Source organism: Pogona vitticeps, chromosome 7, assembly GCF_051106095.1.
Source record: "Pogona vitticeps strain Pit_001003342236 chromosome 7, PviZW2.1, whole genome shotgun sequence".
Classification (NCBI taxonomy): domain Eukaryota; kingdom Metazoa; phylum Chordata; class Lepidosauria; order Squamata; family Agamidae; genus Pogona; species Pogona vitticeps.
In genome coordinates this window covers 5545001-5562754 of record NC_135789.1, presented here as the reverse complement: position 1 = coordinate 5562754, position 17754 = coordinate 5545001, and the positions used below count along the sequence as shown (strand labels likewise).

General features: G+C 45.8%; 1 protein-coding gene across 4 annotated transcripts in view; it reads right to left on the bottom strand.

Moving 5' to 3' along the window:
• GABRD (gamma-aminobutyric acid type A receptor subunit delta) overlaps window positions 1-17754 on the bottom strand; it is a 44004-nt gene that overhangs the window by 15886 nt on the left and 10364 nt on the right. Inside the window, exon 1 of one of the 4 annotated variants that reach the window (XM_020814935.3) lies at window positions 10011-10954. The exons of 2 other annotated variants lie outside the window; for them this stretch is intronic. In XM_020814935.3, the coding sequence (XP_020670594.2) occupies window positions 10011-10078 (68 nt within the window). In that variant the 5' untranslated portion in view covers window positions 10079-10954. Of the gene's footprint in view, window positions 1-10010; window positions 10955-17754 lie in introns of those variants that run through there. One more of the 4 variants, XM_020814934.3, reaches the window with a different exon arrangement.

Below are 17754 nucleotides of genomic sequence, written 5' to 3'. Positions count from 1 at the left end.
TTGTCAAAAAATGAAATACTATTAAGGAAAACAAGGCATCACTAGGAGAACGAAGGAACAAATAGGAGTGTGTTGTGCACAAATCTTTTGCACAACCATCAGTCCAGTAGACTTCCACCTACTCATCATGTCAGAGTTTAAGCCACAGATGAAAACTTGTCATTGGCTGCTGGAGTTAAAAAAAATATTCCATAAATCTGCATACACCCCAGCCTCCTTTGAACTATTTGGGTTGTCAACTCCCTGGTGCCCTAACCTAGTCTGGCTTTTAAATTTCCTTTTCACACCCTCAGAGGGAGGGCACTCATTAAGTAAGGGTGGGGACTATTTTGCTGGGCGCTGACAGCCAGAGCATTGACCAAAATAAAGAAAAGGAAGGAAGGAAGGAGCTGGTGATGGATGGAAGGAAGGAAGGAAGGAAGGAAGGAAGGAAGGAAGGAAGGAAGGAAGGAAGGAAGGAAGGAAGGAAGGAAGGAAGGAAGGAAGGAAGGAAGGAAGGAAGGAAGGAAGGAAGGAAGGAAGGAAGGAAGGAAGGAAGGAAGGAAGGAAGGAAGGAGCTGGTGATGGATAGAAGGAAGGAAGGAAGGAAGGAAGGAAGGAAGGAAGGAAGGAAGGAAGGAAGGAAGGAAGGAAGGAAGGAAGGAAGGAAGGAAGGAAGGAAGGAAGGGAGGGAGGGAGGGAGGGAGGGAGGGAGGATATTTGCTGGCAGTTTCCAGATGCAAAAAACCCACCTCCATCTGCTTTCCAGCTGGGGCTGATGGGACACATAGTCCCTCATATCTGGAAAGTGTGTGGTGTGAAAAACCCGGCATAACACCTGATGTTCTGTGTGGCTGCATTTTGCCACCAAACCACTAATCTTCTTTCCTCTCTCTCTTACCTCTGGCAGCATATATGCTGTTTGCTCAGCTTTCAAACTTTTAAAAGAGGATGGCATGAAACTGAAGAACTTCTGTTCAAAAAAAAAAAAAAGTCTGCACTACAACTCCCAGAAATCCTGGCCAGCCCAGCTGGCAGTGAAGGCTTCTGGGAGTTTGAGTCTACAAACATCTGGGGACCCAGGGTTGGGAACCACTGCTAAAGGCACACCAGGTGTTATAGCTCTACCACTCCCAATTTTGGGTGCACCAGTGGGTTTGTTTGTTTTTTGGACTGCCACTCCCAGAATGCTTCAACATTGGCCATGACAAGCTAGGTGCGTTGGAAGCTGAAACCCACACAAGAGGACATAAACGTGAAAACCATCATTCTGCCCCCTTAGATTACTCTGCTTTTATTTTGCTACATTTATAACCTGCATTTCTCTCTCCTTCTTTGTCCAAAGAGGTTAAGGCTTGTGCATGCCCTCTTCTCTCCCTCGCTGATGCTCACAAGGTGGCTGTGAAACAGACCAGGCTGAGGCAAAGCCCAGCAACATCCAGGAGTTTTCAAAGATCCGTGGAAACTCAAGCTTGAATCTCTCAAATCTACATCCGAGGCTCTAAACTACTGCGGTCCTGTATCGCTCTGTTTTAATCCTACTGTTTTATTCCTACGGAGCTGAACTTAACTTGCAATTCACAGGCATGCAAACAGTGAAAAATGTATTTATTTACGTGTACAGCCCACATCTCCCTTCCAAAAAGGCAGCAGACAAATCTCCAGCCTTTAAGGAACTTTCCCCCAGCCTCTTAAAGGCCCAGCGCTTGTGTCTTTTTTTTCATATATTATATAAATTAGCGCTCTGGGAAACAGCAAAAGAGGCACTCCATCAAGGATTGTGCAAATGTCATTTTTAAACTGCCTCTTTATAGAACGGTGAAGCCGCCTGAGTTTCCTTATATAACCGAGCCCAAGGAACAGCGCTTTAAGACGGCGTCCAAAAGGGAAAGCGTTAAGCTTCAAACATTTTAGCTGTGAGACTTAAATCATAACGTCAGGATGACGTTCCTGGGGCTTGACAGCAGCAAATGTCCCCCCTCATCATTAGCTGGGAAAAGTTTGGGGGGGGGTTGGGGATCACACATTTGTAATAAACAGTGTCAGCAAAGAGGGTGTAAATTGATGAGCGCGGTATGGCTTCTTATCTGTGAACCTTCTAGCCACGAACAAACCCCCAGCGTATCCTACAAGGGAGGGGGGAAATAGTCATACCTACTGTAGGTGAATCTCTGGCAAGAAATCTCTCTAAATGAATCCCACCAGGAAATCTTTGGCCAGGAGTGGGGCCTCATTGGTAGTGGCTCCCTCTTCATGGAATGCCCTACTTGTGCAGGTATGCCAGGCCCTGACCCTTCTGGCATTCAGGAAGCACATAAAAACCTTTGAAGCATTTCAAGTCACCCTTCCTTCGTAATTAGTACTTTTATGATCTACTTTTGTTTCGCGCTTGCCTGTGGCCGCCACCTTGTGCTCTCTGTAAGTCGCTTTTTTGTACTGTTGTGATGTGGGTTATGGGAGGAGATGATTGTGCTTATATTTATGTTTATATTTTTGTGATGGTTATATTCATATAACAGTCCTCGGTGCCACTTCTTATTTTATTAAAACCTAGACAGCAACTATTGTGTATTTACTGTTTAACATTGTTCTTATTTTATTAAAACCTAGACAGCAACTATTGTGTATTTACTGTTTAACATTGTATGTTTTACCACAGCAAACTATGGCAAGTCCTTAAAGAAATGGGAGTGCCTGACCACCTTATCTATCCCCTGAGAAATCTATACTGTATGTGGGACAGGAAGCAACAGTTAGAATTGGATATGGAACAACTGATTGGTTCAAATTTGGAAAGGAGTATGACAAGGCTGTATATTGTCCCCCTGCTTATTTAACTTATATACAGAATACATCATGCGGAAGGCCAGACTAGAGGAATTCCAAGCCGGAATTAAGACTGCCAGAAGAAATATCAATAACCTCTGATATGCAGATGATACCACTCTGATGGCAGAAAGTGAGGTCCCATCACCTCCTGGCAAATAGAAGGGGAAGATATGGAGGCAGTGATAGATTTTACCTTCTTGGGCTCCATGATCACTGCAGATGAGGACAGCAACCACGAAACTAAAAAGACGCCTGCTTCTTAGGAGGAAAGCAATGACAAACCTAGACAGCATCTCAAAAAGCAGAGACCTCACTTTGCCGACAAAGGTCCGCATAGTCAAAGCTGTGTTCTTTCCAGTAGCAATGTATGGAAGTGAGAGCTGGACCATAAAGAAGACCGACCACCGAAGAATTGATGCTTTTGAATTGTGGTGCTGGAGGAGGATCTTGAGAGTCCCCTGGACTGCAAGGAGAACAAACCTATCCATTCTGAAGGAAATCAAGCCTGAGTGCTCCCTGGAAGGACAGATCCTGAAGCTGAGGCTCCAAGACTTTGGCCATCTCATGAGAAGAGAAGACTCCCTAGAAAAGACCCTGATGTTGGGAAAGTGTGAAGGCAAGAGGAGAAGGGGATGACAGAGGATGAGATGGTTGGACAGTGTCACCGAAGCGACCAACATGAATTTGACCAAACTCCGGGAGGCAGCGGTAGACAGGAGGGCCTGGCGTGCTCTGGTCCATGGGGTCACGAAGAATCGGACACGATTTAATGACTAAACAACAACAATTGTATGTTTTATCTACTGTTGAAAACTGCTGAGAGTAGTAGCATGCCACTCGATGGTGCGGTATAGAAATTTAACAAACAAACAAATACTTTTTAATTCCTGAGACTTTTGTTTCCCTTTTCTAGCTTCAAAAAGGTCCTGCCCGAGGCAGCAGCATTGCAGGAATGTTTACAGAAACCTAGCCAGGCAAAAACAAATCAACATATAAAACGGAAGGCGTGTTAAAGATTATATTTCAGTGTAAGCTTTTATGGGTCGCTCCTCTTCGTCAGACATGTTAGAGAAGAACGAGATGAAGGCATGGCGGCTAGTTTGGAAATTGAAGAAGCCTGGGTTCTCTGTGGAAGACTCAAGTTCCTCAACCAGGAACTGTGGCACTCCTTCCCATCGGAAAATAAAAGGCCCGCCATCCATGAGAGCTGAAGCCAAACCAAACTAGTTAGGCTGAAAGGTAGCAAGGATGGAAAAACCTGGAGTTCCACTTTTACAGGAAACTCTACACAACTAAACACTTAAACTGTCTGACCTGGTTTACCACAGTGTACTCTGTTTGTAATGCTTGCAGATTAAGGAAGACGCCCAGAGGTCTAAACCACGGTTAAAATCCCAAGAGCAAACAAAGCAGCGTGGATCTCTATTGGCTGCTACCTGTCCTCAAGCCATCACCGACCCTATTTTTTGTCACTTGGAGGATTCTTTGCATAAACGGGGCGAGTGTGTTTTTTTTCATCAACACCACCCTCCTTCAAAGTTCTCCAGAATCCCAGGGAATTAAAAAAATCCGAGTGAGCAGGTGAAGGGATGAAAGGAATTTATCTGTTTGAAAAGTCACTGCACAGTTCAGTGGCTGAGGTCTTCTGTCTCTAGAGCCAGAAGCTGAGAGTTCGATTCCCTACTGTGCCTGCTTGACAAGGGCTGGATTTAATGATCCCTAAAGTCCTTTCCACCTCTCTAATTCTAAAATGATGATTGTGAAGACGTAAGACAGAGTTGGAAAATGTTTATACTTCATCCTGAAGGCAGACCATGCACGCTTTCATGCCTTTGGCAGGGGGAGGAATTTGCTCTGTCTGCGTTTTTCCCTTCCAAACAGAACTGCACTCTCTGCATCTTTTAGGGTCAGGAAGGAAGTGGAGATTTGAAGAGGTGGGCTTCACTCTGCAATAGCTTATGGCCAAAAAACAAACAAACTTGCAAGCCTTAGAGGGGTCTTGCAGCACGTGTAGTGGTTTCTGCCACCAGCGAGTGTCGAGGCTAATTCCTTGCAGGAAGCCAGATGTAAAAGTATCTGGACCTCGGCTGTGTTCTACAGTTTTTTGTTAACATGGGAACAACCTAGCAAGAAATGCACAAATACACCCTGCATGTAGTTCTTACATAGGGAAATAAGCTTCAGTTTCAAGGCCGTCATGAAAGAATTCCTTTGAAAAACAAGCCAAAATATATGCAGGGATTTATTCTCTGAGGAAACAAAATGAAATCGCATTTTGCCTGGAAATAGCACAGCATGGACTTGGAAGCAAGAAGGGAGAAAGCCCAAGGAGCAGAAGGTGGAATACGTGCCCTTTCCTGATGTTGATAATAGAAGAACCACTGGGTCGCTCAGTGGTTGAGGTCTCTGGCTGCGGAGCCAGAGGTTGGGGGTTCGATTCCCCGCTGGGGAACAGGACTGGACTTCATGATCCAGAGGCTTCCTTCCTTATTATTGTTATAAAGTATAAGCAAGAATTTGGTTATTGCTGTGGTTGGTTTCATCCAACGTTGTCCTTACAAGAAACTTTTCAAGGTCTAATGTGTACAGAGGACACACCGCTGCAGTAAAATGGAAGAGGGGAAGAAGAAAAGTCTCCAGTGAAGTATAAACATATGGGAGGAACATGTTTAAATTAGAGTACCATCACACACAAAGGAGGCCTCATCGTCATCCTCTTTCAGCCCTCGAAGCAGTCCTCACTATTTCAGTTTAACCCAGGAAGAGGCAAGATGCGATTTAACCAGGATTTGTAGCAGTGCAAAGGGGAAGCTGGCGAGCCCAACTTTCGCCCCCCCCCCCCGGGGTGGTTAATCTACTGCAGATTTTACCCAAACTTTAACAAGAGGCATCCCAGATACTGAACCCTAGTTCCAGCTGGTTTCAGCACCTTGGAGAGCGATTTTTGAAGCTTACAGTAAAGCCTGCATGTCCACACAACCCCATATAAAGCAGGGCTCACTAACCTCCACCGTGTGGTAGGAATGAATTATATAATACGTAATCTTAGAGCTGCAGAGCTGGAAGGGACCCTATGGATCATCCAGTCCAGCCCCTGTCAAGTTAGCCCAGCGGGGAATCGAACTCCCAACCTCTACAGTGACTGACCTAAGCCACTGAGCTCTCCAGCAGTTCATGAGGCTCCCCATTCCTTCTTCCCCTGACAATGCTCTTAGGAAGGCTTCTAAGTTCTTCCATTTTCTATGGCTACTGGAGTGGGAAATGTAGACTGAAGCATCCACCACAACCCCAGCTTGCCAACCAGGACTGAATCATGGTTTTTCAACCCTGGTTTGTTGAGCTTCCATAAAACAAACCTTTGTTCATATAGCCCTTCCATATTACAGTTATGATCACTGACTGAAATACAGCATTTCCCAACCTGGGGTCCCCAGATGTTCTTGGACTACAACTCCCAGAAGTCTTCAACACTAGCTATGCAGGCCAGGATGTCTGGGAGTTGTAGTCCAAGAACATCTGGAGACCCAACGTTTTGGGAAACACTGCTCTCAACTAAAAGAGGCCCATTGAATCAGTGGGGATTTGGTGAGTCAACACTTATATAAGTGCCACTGACTTAATGGGCTTACTCCAGTTGCAACTTACTCTTCGATTTCAGCCACTGAATCAACAGGACTTACGTAAGTGTTGACCTAAAAACTGGGCAGTTGAGTTAATGACTTTTAATTTATTTTAGTTGGGTCAATATGCAGGATGAATTCACTGTTTCCAACCCTGCTTCCACCTAAGCCACTGTCTCCTCATTTGGATCACACATGTCCTGTTTTCAGGTGAATTTTGAGGCAGTTTTATATGTTCAGGTGAGAGGCGTGCCATCTGATACATCAATCAACTGTGCATTCAGCTTTGGAAACTGATTTTGGCCGATTTACTAAGAAGGATTTAAGTCCACTTGATTTTTGTCTTCAAGGAAGTGAGAATTTCTCTTTCCCTGCCAACCATCCCATCAGCCACACACACACAAACACACACATTTCCATCTTAAAATGTTGTCACTATCATTTAAGTGCTCATTCATGCCCAGTAAAATTATAAAATCAAGATAAATAGCTTCAAAATGGAGGTGACAATATTAAACAATTGCAGCAATAAGCAATTCAGAAAGAGTTGACGAGGGAAATCAGCAGTCTTGAAAACGATTGTGCTATAATCACAACGGGAGGGTGTTGTTTAAAAGGTCTTTGGATATGAAATGTTGTTTGCCTGGCACAGAAAAAGTTATCTGCTAAAATAAATATGTGCTGGGTGTTTCGAAAGACCCAGCAGATATTTATGTTAGTGGATATTTTGAAGAAGTTTCCAATAGAGTGTGTGTGTGTGTGTGTGTGTGTGTGTGTGTGTGTGTGTGTGTGTGTGTGTGTGTGTGTGTGTGTGTGTGTGTGTGTGTGTGTGTGTACACATACACAATTGGAAACTCCTTCAGATTAGATCATACAAGCTCATTGTTTTTCCCTCCTTCAAGTGGGAAGCCAGTCACGACTCTCAGCTGCAGCTAAGTCCTTTCAAATGCCTAAGATTTTACTCATGAGTAGACACGCCAGGCCTGTACTGGGAGGTGTTCCTATTAACATGGCTGGAAGTTGCAAAACAAGGGGGAAAACACCACATCCTGTGGTGTCATGATTACAGAGACCCGAGTTCAAATCCCAGCTCAACCGTGAAGCTCATTGGGTGGCCTTGGGCCTATCAGTGTCTCTCGGCCGGACCGACTTCACAGGGCATTGTGGGTGTGAAGGGGGAAACAACCTTCAGCTCATGAAGGGAACTATTGGACAGAAATGCCACAAATATGCATGTCCTTTGAATTACCACGAGTCTACTCTATTTAATACAAAAATGGAGTCTGTCTCCTGAAGGGCCTACCCAGGATTTCCACCATAAACAGAACGGGGTAAATAACGTTTCAGATCACTGCTCAACACATACGCATGCTTTGCTTCCCAAAATAAAGAGTAATAACGCTTCGCTTATTGAACAGAGTCGTTTCTGACCAGAGATCCAAATTGCTTAAGGATATTTGATCTTTTTTTAAGCAAGAAAGCAGGGATCAACAGTCCAGAAAAGCCCGATGGAATTAATCCAGAAAAGGAATTATTAAACTGAAGCAACTCCATCTTTAACCCTGGTGCGTTTTGTTAGTCCAAAACCCAAATGCAGGCAACGGAGGTGACTTTACAAGTTATTAAGGACTATTATTAGCAGGTTATTAAGCTATTGTCCTATCATTAGGGTATTCTTAGTCTACTAGCATCTTGGTATAGTTGTTATTATAAGTTATTGCCATTTTAATTGATGTCTTTGCTGTTGTTTGGCTATTTATTCTCTTGGCTACAGCTATTAGTTTTATTAGATAATATTACTGACGTGTTAGAGAATTGGTGTGCGATAGTAGACAGATGGCCAAATTAAGATGCACACAGCACTGTTTTCAAATAGCGCTGTTAATTGGCACTGTTTTGAGTTGGAGGGTTCTGAGTTCAAATCCTGTTTCGAACTTGGGCGATGACAGGAAAACAAAAAAAAAAAGATGAGGTGGCTGCCTGGTCTTCAGGAATTGTGTAGAAGAGGGAGTTTAAGCAGGTGTGACTGGCATGGCAGGCTACACCTGGTGAAACTGCATCTTCCATACACCTCTTAAAGGCAGAGGAGCCATGCATAAGTTTTTTTTTCAGGTGGCCACTCAATCTCGTGTGAAAAATTCATTGCAAGCAGGTTGTGGCTGGGCAAAAAAAAGATATACTCCCTCAAAAAATTTTTTGGACAATGTGGTGTTCTGGGCCTCCATTTCCTGTTAGAAGGTGCAAATTGCCCCGGGGGGGGGGGGATCTGCTGTCTGTTCACACAGAAACATTTACACACACACACCAGCAAAACAAAGAATACATGGAATACAAGAAATGCTCATAAGCTAGGAGGGGAGCCTCCACCCCTGCAGGCAGACTTACTCGTGAGTAAACCAGCACTGAAAGGAGGGGCTGCAGCCAGAGAGCAAAACCTGTTTCCTCTTAGCTCACATACTATCCAGGGAGGAGGGGGAGCACTCTATCTATGCCCAGAGGTTATAAGATGTTTCCCTGGAGTGTCAGCAAGGGGGGGGGAGATAATCCAGGGCTGTAAGAAACCTGGATCCTGGCTCTGTGGGCTGCTTTGCCGGAAGGAGGAAACTCCGGTGCTTTTAATCCACACAGCCTGAAGCCCCACTAGCCTGTAACTTCAAATTTCTGCTCAGAGACTAGAAAGGCAGGGAAAACAGGTATCATCAGAACTGGGGTTCAGGAGCCTTCTTGTAGTTTTTTTGGGTGGCCACCCCAAGACCAAGGAGTTCACCTCACCCCCTGAGGGTCAGGTTCTCAAGTGAAGCTGAGGACACACAACCAAGCCAAGGTCACCCAACCGGCTTAGTGATCCAGACTTGAACACGGGTCTCCTTAAATCCATGCTCTAGCACTGTAACCACTATACACCCTTTCCCCCCCAGCTGTCTAAGTAGGTCACTGTGAGCTGGGTTGTGGTGGGAGAGAGTTGTCTTGCGCTGGGCTCACCCGTGCAACTTGACCTGGTGTTGCCACACGCCCTTGGATCACTTCTGATGGATGGGGACCCTAACAAGGTTTTTGGGGTCTGTGAGATATTAAGGGAGTGGTTCACTGTGGCCACTCTTATCACCAGCCTAGTAAGGATCCATGGCCAAGGCGACATTCGAACACAGGTCTTCTGAATCCTAATCCAACACTCCTCCCACTACACCACACTGCCTCCACGTAGCCTAAATAATGTTTCAAAAGGAATATACAGTGGGGTCCAATCCTAAATAGACACAATCCCATAGCAGGAAGGGTTTCTCTGGCTCAGATTCCAGGCCAGGATGCTTGGACTGGCAAAAAGAGGATTTCTGCCTGTATCCTTCCCTTGGAAAAGCTATACCTGCTGAACTTCCGTCCCTCTCTTAAAGGCACAGGAACCTAATTCTATTTTTGGAGGGACCACTTTAATCCCAGCCTTTTTTCAATCTCCCCAAACTCAAGGTGCCCTAAGAAAAGACCCCTTTAAAAACAAACGAACAGACCATCTTAAAGTGTTCCTTTTCCTCCCCCCCCCCCCGCAAAAAAAACAACACACACATTTGCTGGGGTTTTTCTTACCTGGTCCAGGTGCCCTGGTGAGTGCAGAAAAACAGCAAGGAGGACCAGATCCAAGCGAGCGCTTCCATGTTTTGGAGACACGGGGGGAAAGAGAAGATGGAACGAAGCTCTCTGTCCCCCCCCCTTCCCTCCCCACCCGCTCCCAGATCCGCGCAGTTCACACGTGCTCAAACCCGAGTCGGGGCTCCCTGAAGCTTTGGCGCCGGAGCCGACGAGCGCGTAAAGAAGCCATGCTCAAGAACGGCAAAAAATATAAATAATAATAATTAAAAAGCAACCAGGAACCGGGTAAACAAAGATCAACAAATTACAAAAAAAAAAATAAACACAGCTAGATAAATAAATAAAGCAACAAATAAAATGAAAATATAATATAAATCATTAAGTTGGTTCTCCTCTTTTCGGCTGAGGGAGGACTCCTTGCCAAGCGACGTGGCTGGGATGTCCCGTTTGGAAGCTTGGCGCTGAAGCGGAGCGGACGCCTCGCGCCGTTTCCACGGGCTCCGGGATCGCTCCGGCGCGGCTCCGCTTCGCTGGGTCGGTTCCCGGTGCAAAAGCAAAGGGCGCCCAGCGCTCTCTCTCTCTCTCTCTCTCTCTCACACACACACACACACACACACAAGAGGACCTCCGGACCCCCAAATCCTTAGCCGGATCTGCCCGCACCCACCCACCCACCCTCTTCAGATCTCGCCCCTCTCAGGCAAGGCGGTCCTGGAGCGATTAAAGAAATAACAATAATTTCAAAAATAAGAGCAAGAAGAGAAAGTAGATCCGTGCAAAGCGAGCTGGTGGCCGAAAATAAACCCTGCTGGGGAGTTTAGGGGGGGGGGGGGCTAGAGAGAGAATTATAGCTCTCGAGCAAAAGCCCGCAGCAGCTGGAAGGAGGAGGAAGAGGAGGCGGCGCGTTTACACGTGGGCTCCTTGCGATTCCGGATTGTTCAACTGTATTCTTTCAAAGGGATGGGGAGATCGACAGGCACCCAAGCGCAGCCAGAAAGGGATGGGAAGGGGAGGAGAGGACGGCGATTCTGCAACGAGAGAAAGTCTTTGGGGGGGGGAATGAAAGAAAGGAAAGTGAGCGAGCGAGAGAGAGAGAAGCACCAGCCCTTGCGTGTTCGCTGCTCCTCTCCGGGAAAACAAGCTGTCAGTTTGCAAGCGCGGTGGGTGGGTGTGAGAAGCACGCCGTTCTCCCCCGCGCCTTTCAGCTTCAAGTTGAAAGGCGGGGGTTGGGAAAGGGAAAGGAGAGGGGGAGGGGGGAAGGACGCAGGATCGGCTCCCAACCCCGAGTCTGAAACATGAGAGACATTAAAACACACCAAACTTTTCCCTTGGCTCTTAAGCTGGGAGGAAGAGGAGTGGATCCGCGCTGGGTTTCGGCCTGAACTTTGGGAAGGCCCCGGCTCAGCGGATGGCCCTGTTCGGACTCTTATGAGTTCAGGACCACGGAGAGCTCCCTCAAAGTGCGCGGGATTGGGGGGGGGAGAATGGGTGTCCCGTCCCCTGTTCTCCAGACAGCACACCTCTGACTGGTGGTCTTTTTCCGAGCGGGGTGTTCGGACAGAAACCCGAAACTCTATCCGGAAGGATCAGGAAGGCTCCAAACTGCGGCAGCGTTTGGTAAGTGAAGCCATCTGCCTGATTGTCTATCCACAGCCAAACATTTCCTAAATGCACCACGGAAGTTATCAGACAAAACCCTTGTTTCCCCCGCTTTGGGTCACCAGATGTTCTTGGACTGCAACTCCCAGAAATCCTGGTCAGCCCAGCTGGTGGGGGAGGCTTCTGGGAGTTGCAGTCCAAGAACACCTGGAGACCACTGGACTAAACTGTCTTTTCTCCTTGCTCAAGTCCAGGGGGTGAGACTGTAGGCTTGACCTGATGGAGAGGTAAGTTCAAGTCTTCACCGTGTCTTGAAATATAGTAGTCTTGAATGGGCAACTAAGAGCCATTAAGTTTGCAAAAGGTCAGACCATCTTCTCATTTGTTGATAGGGTCCAATCCAGCTTGAACTTTATTTAGGAAGGATGGCTGGCTATAGGGACGGTCTAGATGAGTGCAGCCCCTTCCCCATTTACTACCAGAAACGGAGAGATCAGAAAAATCTACTATTCTGTCCTTTAAGATAGGCCAGGGGAGTTTCCACACTGGAAAATACAGTAAGGCGAGGAAAAGCTGAGGGCAACAGGAGGAGATGAAGACCAAGTGTGAGATGGGTTGCATCCTTAAAGGAAGCCACAACCCTGAACTTACAAGGTCTAAGCAGGATCTTAGGGTCCAAAAAAAAACCCTGAAGGGCATAACCCTAAGTCTGTGCTTCTACAAGGTGCTAAACCTTTTTTGGAGATTCCTTCAATAATAATAAGTGTGTGCCCTCAAGTCAGTTCTGACTTACGGAAACCCTTTACAGGGTTTTCTAAGTAGAGAGTATTCAGAGAACTGCTGGTTGGCTCGGTGGTTTAGGCCAGTGGTTCTTAACCTTGGGTTACTCAGGTGTTTTTGGACTACAACTCCCAGAAGGCTTCACCACCAGCTGTGCTGGCTGAGGTTTCTGGGAGATGCAGTTCAAAAACACCTGAGTAACCCAAGGTTAAGAACCACTGGTTTAGGCATCTGCCTGCAGAGCTGGAGGTGGGGGAGTTCGATTCCCACACTGAGCCTCCTTGACTGGGGGTGGACTGGATGATCCAGAGGGTCCCCCTTCCAGCTCTGCAGCAGCAAGTAGTTCACCATTCCCTTTTCCTGGGGCTGTGCAGCCTGCCCAAGGCTACACAGGCTGGCTCTCCTGGGATGCACAGTGGACATTGAACCCTCAGCCTCTGGTTCCTCAGCCAGAGACCAAACGTGAAACACAGAGTTGACACCAACATGGATTTCCAGTGCACCCTGAAGCTGAAGCCAGCAGCCATTGGGGGGAGGGTTGTAGCCCCACACATCTTAGACATGGTCTCTTAGAAAGAGCTCTGCCACAGGGCATCGGTTCTCCCTCCTGTAGTTTGCAAAAGTATCTATTTATACCCTTAGAACTGCAGATCTGGAAGGGACCTGGTGGATCATCTAGTCCAGCCCCTCTCAAGGAGACCCGGGGGTGGGGGAATTGAACCCCCAACCTCCTGTTCTGCAGCCAGAGACATCCACCACTGAGCTATCCAGTAGTTCAGTTCTTTCAGCTTGGTGAGGGTTTTTTTTTTTTTTTTGGTCCCTCTTAAAAATTAGGGTAAAAATATTTGTAGAAATACCGCTCGTTAGGCAGAGCACGCCATCGCTTTTTCTTTGAGTGCATTTTTCTAAGAAAATGAAAGCAGCAGAAAAGGAGAGGAGAGAGACACAGGGGAGCCCCCTGCTTCATTCCCCCCCTTTCAATTCATGCTTATTTTTAGTGTTCCTTTTTTATTTTTTTTTTTAAGCATGAGTGTTTTAAATAGATGGGGAGGGGGAGAGAGAGAGAGAGAGAAGATGATGACAATCCTGGCAGAAGCCTTCGGTGGGATAATCTCTAAAAGACTAGTCTCGGAGATGTAAATCTGTTCTTTAATCTGGAGAAAGATATGTTAACCCACCCAGGGCAATCCCTTGCTTTTGTAAATCCAAGACCACAACACCAGCTCAGCCAGGCAAATTCTTAACCCGCACAACAAACCCCCCGAAATAGCTACTGGCTACCTTCTAGAGTCTGGAGCCGTCCTTTGCACTTCAGACATCAACATCACATCATCTCCCCCTCCCATCTCTATGACTGATTGCTATTTCTTGAAAGGGCTTGTCTACCAATGAAGTGATGATCGTTGGAACAGAGAGCCTGTGTTCTTACAGCAGTGTTTCTGAACTTGGGGGTTGAGACCTCCAAGGAGATTGCAAAGTGCTTCCAGGGGGGTTGTAGGTATTGTTTAGTCGTTCAGTTGTGTCCAGCTCTTCGTGACCCCATGGACCAGAGCACGCCAGGCCCTCCTGTCTTCCACTGCCTCCCGGAGTTGGGTCAAATTCACGCTGGTAGCTTCGATGACACTGTCCATCCTCGGTCGTCCCCTTCTCCTCTTGCCTTCACATTTTCCCAACACCAGGGTCTTTTCCAGGGAATCTTCTCTCCTCATGTAGGTATTGTAGCTCTGGTTAAATCATGCCTTCCTTCCCCTTTGGAGGTCAAATATTAAACTTAGCACGTGTATATATGAAAATCAGGCCATCTGGAGGAGAAAGAATTCTCTGCTTTCTGAAAAGGGATGACTTGGCCCCCTTCAAAATGCCTTTTTAATACAAGGGGTGGCCAGGATAAAAAAAAATAGTCTGGGAGCCACTATCTTAGAGGATGCGTGTATATATTCCATAAGCTCACAACAGGCACTACGCTGGGAAAAATTACAGATCCTTGTGCAAGGTGCAAAACTTTTTAAAGTTGGAGTCACATCTGGTGTCAAATGGGGACACACAACAAAGAGAAAGCATGCTCTCGCTCTCTCTCTCTCTGTGTGTGTGTGTGTGTGTGTGTGTGTGTGTGTGTGTGTGTGTGTGTGTGTGTGTGTGTGTGTGTGTGTGTGTGTGTGTGTGTGTGTGTGTGTGTGTGTGTGTGTGTGTGTGTGTGTGTGTGTGTGTGTGTACCGAAAGACAGCCAGTGGGTGCATGCACTTGAGCCCATCATATGGCAGCAGGAAATGTCAAATGTCATGACTCTAAGCCAACCTTGGGTCCTCCAGATGTTCTTGGACTACATCTCCCACAAACCTTCACCATGAGCTGGGCTGGCCCGGATTTCTGGGAGTTTTAGTCCAAGAACATCTGGGAACCCAAGGTTGACAAGCACTGGTTTACATCAATGGTTCCCAACGTTAAGTCTCCAGATGTTCTTGGACTAAAACTCCCAGAAGCCTTCACCCCTAGTAGTGCTGACCAGGATTTCTGGGAGTTGTAGCCCAAGAACATCTGGACACTATCAAAGTTGGAAACCACTACTCTAAATCATAAAGATGCAGCCATTGTAAGTCTACACAATTGGTATTTACTCACCTTGTGCTCTTTGCACAGTTTTGTTTAATTTGCTCACCCCATCATTCTTGAGAAGGGCCATCACATTTCCTGCTCTTTGACAAGGCGGAGAGGTAGATTTTTCAATACCTTGCAGGTGAGGATGACACAAAGGTAGATGCTTTCTCCACACACACACACACACACACACACACACACACACACACACACACACACACACACACACACACACACACACACACACACACACACACACACACACACACACACACACACACACACACACACACACACCTCAAGGAAAGTTGCATTTGCAGAGAGTTCCGTGTGTGATGTTGGAGAATTCAAAACAGATGGGAGCAGGCTGGGTGGGAAGATAAATCCATAAGACGGATAAATTACATCTGGCAGAAACGGGAAGTTGTTTATTTATCCTTTGCTTGCACTTTGTTTCTGGCAGGTAAACAAGAGTCATGCCTACACCACAAAATGCATTTGAATGTATTCTGTTGTAAATTTCCCAAGAAGCTGGAAAACGTCCTAGATTTTTCTCCTAAGTGGTTTCTCTGTCATCTTCAGAAGTTAATAATGTGCTGTCAAGTCAATTTATGGTGACTCTTTTCAGGGTTTTGCAGGTATAGAAGACACAGAAGTGGTTTCCCATTCCTTTCTTCTGGGGAGGGATCCCTGGGACTGTGCAGCTGGCCCAAGGCCACCCAGGCTAGCTTTTCTCCCAGGAGGCCCCGTGGGGGAATCGAACTCCCAACCTCTGATCCCACAATCAGAGACCTCAACCACTGAGCTATCCAGCCAGCTACATTTCATTAAGGGCAGCTAAGGATCCTACTTTATAGGATGTGCATCTACTTGGATATGTTTCAAGTGTCATCTCCACCATGGCTGAAAGTTAAGGAACTCAAAAAAGAGAGCAAGGACCATACGGGGAAAAAATCTTAAGAAAGAGAGCAGCTGTAAACCATCAGCTGTTTGCTGTATACTGTTCAGTCAGTCCTCACTTAGAGCGACCCTAATCACGTTCGTCAATGTATGCAAAACATGGAAGGAGTGGCTTTATTAGCGCCACCCACTGAGTTTCTATAGCAGAGCAAGGATTTGAACCCTGGTCTCCTGCGTCCTAGTCCAGCACTCTATCCATTACACCACATTGCCTCTAAATCTTAGGAGGCAGATTTTGATCTTTTTGAATGCACAAAAGGATGCAGAGTTTGGGGAAGTGCCAAAGGATGATGTTGTGGGACCAAGTAAGGAATTTCAGCAGGCCAGATTCTACCTATGAGCCTAAGATTCCCACCCTACATTTAAAGTGTAGTTATAGCAAAATAGTTTAGGTCTCTGGTTGAGGAGTTCGATTCCTCACTGTGCCTACAGGGAGAGGAACCAGCCTATGCAGCCTTGGGCCAGCTGCACCATCCCAGGGATCCCCCCCCCACCTAGAAAAAGCAAATGGGAAATCACTTCTGATTATTCTCTACCTGTAAAACTCTGAAAAGAGGTAGCATAAGTCAGAACTGACTTGACAGCACACTATCACTATCGTCATCATCATCATCATCTCCGAAATGACATCTAATTTTTTAAACTGGATTTTATTGTAGCAGCACTGTATTCTAATACAAATCTGAACATCGACTCTAAAAAGACAATAAAGAGAAAAGAAAAAAAGTTTTAAAGAAACAGGGTCAAATGGTGTTTTCTTCTCTTCCAAGTGTTGATGAGTAATCTTGCCAATTCTGCCTGTCTAACGTTTTTTTATCTTGTCTTTGTTCTCCTCTTTTACGTTCCTGCCTCTTCCTTTCGTGGGTTTGCTTTTCCCATTTAAAGAGAGCCTTTCTCCCAAATTCTAGCGGATTTGACGCCAGCCCACGTGAATGGATTGTTTTAAAGGCCTATGGAATGAATTGATAAATAAATGCTGCACATCTTTCAATGAGCTTGTATTGTTTTCTCCTTGTAAATTTAAAATGGTTAGTCTGCTGGCCGGCTTTTAATTCAAGGGACTTGAGTATAAACTAACTATCCACTCATGGCATTACACAAAGATTTTCAAAGCTGCTACGTCCATTTCTACCATTGACGGTAATTTTTAATCCCATATTTTACCAGTGATCTCGGATATACACTATAGAAAAAATTAGCAGAACGTAAGCTGTACCTGTATTTGATTTTCTAGATATTTTTCTGTTGCTGATAACGAGCTCGACTCAAATCAAAAGATGATCAGAGTTTAATTCCATCCAGCTTTGCTAAGCTGTATATTTTAGGTCAGTTTCACAGACCATTTTAGACCCTTTTAATGGATAATTACACAATTCTCCATAATTCTTTTCAACAATTAACATAATTACAGAATTAATTTTCATAATGACATAAATGCATAATGCTTTTCAATTAGCATATTATATGCCTGGGAAAGCCTCACCTTCTTTTTTCCTACGTGTTTCGGTTCAGAATAAATGAAATAAATTGAGTCTTAGGCAACTTTGACTACACCCCATTATCTTTGTGAACGTTTGCATTTTAACATGGTAGCTGCGTGACTCGCAAACCTGCAAGTGTATCCAGTAACTCTTTAACTAAAGACCGGTTTTCCCAGATGGACAAATCTTGTATCTCCATTTAAGGTGGCAATAATGATGATGTGTGTGGGGGGGGGGGGCTACTATTGTTGTCTATGGATGCCAAATCTCCATCGTTTCCTTGGATTTTCTATTGCTTTAATATCGTACAGGTTAAGGTTCCAGGA